Genomic DNA, 6933 nt, shown 5'->3' on the forward strand with positions numbered 1-6933 from the left:
ACCTCCCCCTACATCTTCTCTGTGTGTGTCTTAAGAGGATTAGTCAACTCTATATATAAAGCACATTATCTTGTCTTTTGTTGCTGGCCAAGTAAGTGTTATAGATTATACCGTAGCTAGAGTCTCCATCGAGATTAACTGGGCTAGGAATGTGTTCTGGTTTTCGTAGCTCAGCAGCAGACCACTGGGATGTGATCTGTAGAGTTGATAGGTTGCAGGGCAATGGCTGTTGGGAAAAGCTTTTCAGGAAATGGATGTCAAATTTGTCTAATGTGGTCAGTTGAAGAGGAGGAAGCATTCAGCTGCAGAGAACTTAGACACATGGATCAGGATGAGGTCAGCTCCTGAGTAAAGATAAGATACGATGGATGGATGCAGATTGATTGATGATGACTGATAGCATGTTTGTTGTAAAATTTACAAATGGAGAAACCCTAGCCTGGATTAATGCAGTGCCAGACCATCCACGCACTGCAGAGCGGAGGGGGGTCTGGCTAGTCTACCCAGCATTCCTGAATGGGAGAAGCACGTGCTCTTGTTTATTGGCATTTATTTAAACCAATCACAATCATCTTAGGTGGGGCTAAAGGCCAGACAGTGCCACTGGAAAATAGTTGCAACAGAAACTACAGATAACTCTGATTGGACAGATAGTCTAGCTATCTGTCTGGATTTACCCTGCATAGACCTGAGGACCAGGTAACCATAGTCCTCAGATTGGACAGATAGTCTAGCTATCTGTCTGGATTTACCCTGCAGAGACCTGAGGACCAGGTAACCATAGTCCTCAGATTGGACAGATAGTCTAGCTAGCTGTCTGGATTTACCCTGCAGAGATCTAAGGACCAGGTAACCATAGTCCTCAGAAATCCACCAGAGTTTAAAATATCAACAAAAAAGAAAGTATAAGGAAATGGAAATTGGCGAAGAGACATGCATCCAGCGTCTTTTCCTGCAGCCCCGGATCAGTCCCTGGAGTGGAACCTGGATATAGACGAACGCAGTGCAAACACAAGTGATGCTGATGCGATATTTTGGGGTGTTTTGGCTTTACATGTATCACATATTAATATATTAAATATCATTAAAAGATTAGAGGCTTTAATCCAAATTCAATGGTATTGGCCATCAAAAGCAAATTTACCCCAAACACCATGGATTTTAATTTGAAAATCTCTTTCCTGACTCATATTAAAAGGAAGAAAATGGACAGCGAAAAAGTTTTAAAAACAGATAATTTCAAACTCTTGGCTGACTTCTACATTTTGGATCTCTTTGTTAATGTCAAAATTTATTTTCTTGTTATTCATGAAAAAACAGGTACATCCTTCCATATCGCCAGTGTGATATCCTACGTGATGGAAGATGTATTCCAATTCTTTACCTAAGTTAAAGTTCAAGACCCTCATTCATTATGTATTCATATACTTACATTTTCTAAGTAAATTCATTAATTTCATCATATTACGGAATTATTATTACTGATGCATTAAGAAGCAAGCAACATTGTTAAATACCATACTATAAAGTGTTGGGTACTTTATTGGAACATATTTATTAAGAATTAAGTTGATATATATTTTATATAATTAAAGTACAGGTCCCACTTCCCCTTCTCCAAAATGGCCGCTGCATTACATCACCTCCCATGCGGCCCGGCTGTTTCCTACAGGTGGTCAGAGATGATGCGTCAGAGCCACAATGGCGGCTCAAGCAAAGTCTTATTGCGAAGTGGTTTTTATTGAGCACCTTTGGCAGCTGTAAGCCCCCCCAACCCACAGAAAGGGGATTATTCAGTGTTTGGTCGACACATGGTGATCTCAGCACCTCCTGATTGGATTGCAGTAATCCTTTTACACAGCCACAAAACCCTATTACTCAGGCATTAGAGAGGGAGAGACAGGGTAGGGGGTAGAAGGTGGTGGGGGGTTTTGATGTAGGACACTCTGTGTATCTTCTGTAGGACTGTGAGTTTCTCCGGTTGCAGTTGTGTGTAGGTGGCAAATGTGCAAAGAAAAAAACAACAAGCACCCATTCAAATACACACACATAATGCCACAAGATCCACACTTAAAGTTCAGACACTTTAAATGTGGATTTTGTGCACATGCGCTTTTTTCTGTGTACATTTTGTGTGAATGTGTGTCTTTACAGTGTGTATGTGCAAGTGTGTGTGTGGGTGTGCTCTGTGTTTTTAAGTATGTGACCTTTATGAAAAGCTTTATGTGTGGATTGGGCTTTAGATGTGTGTATGTATTTGTGTTAGTAGTCTGAATAGGTCTTTCAAAGGATTCAGACCTCCTGCTGTGTGCAGGTGGAGGTCCACAGCTCGTGGCTTCCTGTTACATAAACGCTGCTTTTAGCCGCTCTGAAGCAAATATAATAGAAAGCTGATACTACAACAAGGAAAGATTAATGTTACACTGTGTGTATGTGTGTGTGTGCCGGAATACTGTATGCGTGAGTGTGTGTCCGTGTGTGTTTTCAGCTTTACACAATGCAGCTGTGAAGAGGTAAAGGCCGCTGTTGAACACGGAGCCTGTTCAGCTCACTAATAGACCTGACCTGTTGTTTGTAGAGTTTGTTGAGTGTACAAGCCCATGTGTTATAAAGTGACATATCTGCATTATTTCCATCATCGTTCACCTGACGGACATCTGGCCTCACTGCCTTCCATTATTAACAAACTTCTCTCATTCCTGCAGAAAGCCATTAGGCTAATTCTGATTAAGACCAGCCCCATTTATAACTGCCCCCATAAATCACCGCTGGAGCCATTTAAAGAACCACACCCGCTCATTTCTTTCCCTCATCAATTACCCACAATCAGACCATCTCTATTTTGTGCGCATGGGCCGCAGATTTCAAAGGCTGCTAAAAAAATAAAGTTACACTGGCCACCATCAGGTTATGGCAAAGAAACACATAGTCCTTGATATGGTCTTATGTGCAACACATGGTCCTTGCTATGGTCTTACGTGCAACACATGGTCCTTTCTATGGTCTTATGTTCGACACATGGTCCTTGCTATGGTCTTATGTTCGACACATGGTCCTTGCTATGGTCTTATGTGCAACACGTGGTCCTTTCTATGGTCTTATGTTCGACACATGGTCCTTACTATGGTCTTATGTGCCAAGCTCATTTGCAGACAGTTGATCAAGGTCATGTCGTCTTCCTTAATTACCCGATATCCGATTACTTCCTGATACCCGATCTGATTAGCATGGCCTTTGGTGCAACTAATGAAATAAGGAAAACATGCATATGGGAACTCATACACAGTTTAATAGTATTTCCAAATGATTCTTCAAGGAGAAGCAGAAGGGAGTTGCCACAAAGGACGACCCAAAGAGTGTGATCAAGTTGCAAAAGACCAGAGGCTCGTAATGGACCTAAGTTTTCATTTTTCTAACAAATGCCAGAATTATTAAGGCATACCATTATTGGTGTAGAAATCTAGGTACACCCTTTTGCTGTATCTTTAGCTCTGTTATCCTGACCTCTTTTCTCTCTCTTCTCCTTCAGTCCTACATGGAGGATCACATGAAGAACAAGGACCGCCTGGAGAAGGAGTGGGAGGCTCTGTGTGCCTATCAGGCAGAACCCAACGCCTGCACCAGTGGCCTGAAGGATGGCAACGCCAAGAAGAACCGCTCCACTGCCGTTGTGGCATGTAAGCAAGAAACTCTCTTTTTTGTTTCTTTTCCTCTCTATTTGATAAGTGGACAAGCCGACTTTAGCATTATTAGTACTATTCAAAAAGTGACCTAGTAAGATAACTTCTGCTACAGTATTTACCGTTACAATGGCTGCTGCTTGCACGAGGTCTTGTTGTCAGGGGGTACCTTCATTGCCATTCCTCTGACTGCTGTTCCCGACCTGAAGCAAAGTGATTTGGGGGGTTTCTTATCATGACAATGGCCAAGAAGTTGGTAATCAGCACAGAAATGAAACTGGCCTTAAAGTCTCCAGAACAGCCAGAGACATGTAAAGTGAAGACAGCATTATACACTCCTCATTGATGGAGGGCAGACAACCCTTAATTCTGGGTGGAACCAACTATCCCTCCTGATGTCAGCCCTACAAACATGGTGGCATTACTCTCACCACCTCTCAATAACACAGCCGTATAGTCGGAGCCTGGCCTCTATGATCACAAACCAGGAGCAGATGCAGCAAGCAGAAGGTTGTAAATTAGTTTTCTATTAAAACTCTCCTGTACCGACCTCATCAATGATTCAAATTTCTAAGCTTCTGTGGAAATAGCCCATCTAAAAAAGTGCTGTTCCGTTCTCTCCACCGGGCTCAGGCTTAATGAAATCCAGGTTGTCAGCAGGGCAGGAATAAATTGTGCTTCCTATTTGAAGCACCACTGCCTTCTCCAAAAAATAAATAATTTAAGAACGAGTTTGCCACTACCACTGCAGACTTGAGGGTTCTGCTCTTAAGTGAGGAATGTACAATTTCAGTGGTCCAGGAAAGGTCCCAAACCTGAAATCAAATTCCAAAATACACCTAACACAACAGATACTTATGCTATTAAACCACTAAACTCTTGAATATTTGTATAAATGCAATGCAATATGTCGCAATAATATTGTATCTATTGTGATGATATTGTATCGTAGGGTGACGTGAAAGATGGATTGTGCATGATTCCATGCACAAGTGTAAGTGATTCTATCCTTAGGTGAAAATAACCTTGACATACCAGAGGGAAATAAACTCTTGGGCCATGGAAACATTTTTATTCTACTGTGAGAGTCCTGTATATTCAGATAGATAGAATTTCTAATTGCAATGTTTATAATATGGCCACTGAGCATTCTTCAGACAAAATATGCTGAAATCTTCCATTAATGTTCCAGATGATCACTCCAGAATCACCTTGAAGGTGGAGAACAGCCAAGGCAACTCTGATTACATCAATGCCAGCCCGATCGTAAGTACCTCCTCTGCCTTCTAACTCGGTGCTTCACACCACCGCTATGCCAAGCTCCCACAGTCCCCCCGGGGCTTCGCAGGAACAAAGGCAGCCTACCGGCGTACAATATACATTTTGAAGCAAAGCTCGCTTAGCTTCAGTAGCAGCCCCACGCTAGAGTGTTAGTTCTGCACTATGAATATTAATGATTGTTTTACAGCAAACACCCCGGGCGAGTACTCGCTCGGGGACGGCGTGGGAAACGACATGCGCACGGCTCTCGGCTCGCTTCCCATTTGTGAAAACAAAATTGATCTGTGGGGTCTTGGGGAATGGCTGTTTTTGACCTTGGGTTATGCTAATTTGACACTAGTTTGTGTTTATGTTGCTTTCCTTGGCGCGGTGCAGATTTAAGCAGCAGTAAAGTCTGTAGGAAGGAGAAGGGGGGACAAAGCGCCATGTGAATTCAGTTAGTGAGTGTATCAATTTGGAAACCAGTGTTGGAGTGGTAGGTTTACGTTTCCCTGGAGGCAGATAGTGGTATTCCATTAAAAGCAACTGAAACGCTATGCATTTTAAATCTGTGCTTCACACCAAGAAGTGGTGTGTGTGTGTGTGTGTGTGTGACAGAGAGAAAGTAATAACAATCAAAACTGTACAGGAACAAAGGAGCAACCTTGTCAAATTCCACAGCAACACACACGCAGACATGTAAAAACACACACCCAAACATAAACATTGTGCATACGTCTATATTAAAGCATGCACACACAATGTATGTGAATGTACGCCACACACTCACACACAGGTCATTTAAGGAACCTCCTCTTCTGACAGTTTTCTCGTCGTCACCCACGCATTGACGTTAAGAAGACGAGCAAAGACAAGATGTTTGGGATGTTGTTCCGGCAGACTGTCAATAACTGTAAAGCTTATTAATAAATGCTTTGGTTGCCTGGCCAAGTAGCATTCTTATACTATACTGTTTTTATTAGCGAGTGGCTAGATGTAGCCAATAGCCCCCGTCTTGTTAGTTCTGCTGACATCCATTCAGAACCCATCACTTAAAGTTAGAACAATGTTTACATTTCTTTTGATTTTAAAACATCCAAATAAATGACTGTTTTTTCTAAAAACTATTGCAATGCTAAACTTTTTAAAATCTGAATTGACTTTATTTTCTTTGTAAGTACATTCAATGACATTAAAAGTGATAATCTATGGTGCAAACCTAAAATACATTAGATCCATAATCAAGACAAATGTATTATAGTAAACAAGTCAAGTTAGCCCTTTGATCTAATGCATAATAATGATCAGTCGGAAATGACCAATCGGAAATTTGCAACAACATTTTTTGCCGACACTAAATATCAAATAAAAACAAGAGACTATATTGGATACTATTGTTGCTTTGAGCTGTTAATTCACCACTTCATCACCACTTCTAAGCAGAAGGCAGAAGATAACGCTAACAGCGTGAAAGCGAGGAGCGCTCACTCTGTCCCCAGTACACTGCACACTGACTGGCTAAACAACACTACTACTACTACTACTACTACTACTACTACTACTAGAGTCCACTGACCTCACTGTATACTGGTACCTGACTTCATATCAGTGCTCTTGGTGTGACTGGCTCTCTGCTTTGGGAATGCAGTACACTCTTTTACCAGACAAGCTGCTGGCATGTTGGAGGTTCCATCTGAATGTGTTGGAAATGGCTGTGGACCGTTGGAGGGGAAGAAAAGTTTAGATGTAGATATAGAGATAAAAAATAAATATTGGTGACCAAATATTGGTTTATGGAGACACGAAACAAAACTCTTTGCCAGTTTGAAGAAGATAATTCTTTCTCTCCTCAAAAGAACAGCAGAGGTTATTTTATTTCTTTTAGGTAGATTCCTAATATTCCTAATATGTAGATACTCAACCACACCCAGCACTTTACCAGGGCCAGTCTGTCAGTGCACACACACCCACACACACACACACACACACACAC

The 6933-nt window shown here is 41.7% G+C and overlaps 1 protein-coding gene across 1 annotated transcript in view; it reads left to right on the forward strand.

Annotated features, from left to right (window-relative positions):
- Nucleotides 1–6933, forward strand: part of LOC116699375 (receptor-type tyrosine-protein phosphatase N2) — a gene marked incomplete at its 3' end in the record, with an annotated part of 318251 nt that overhangs the window by 288422 nt on the left and 22896 nt on the right. Inside the window, 2 exon segments of the mRNA XM_032531918.1 lie at nucleotides 3530–3677; nucleotides 4873–4946. Coding sequence (XP_032387809.1) covers nucleotides 3530–3677; nucleotides 4873–4946 — 222 coding nt within the window.

Source organism: Etheostoma spectabile, chromosome 12 (assembly GCF_008692095.1).
Source record: "Etheostoma spectabile isolate EspeVRDwgs_2016 chromosome 12, UIUC_Espe_1.0, whole genome shotgun sequence".
NCBI lineage: Eukaryota > Metazoa > Chordata > Actinopteri > Perciformes > Percidae > Etheostoma > Etheostoma spectabile.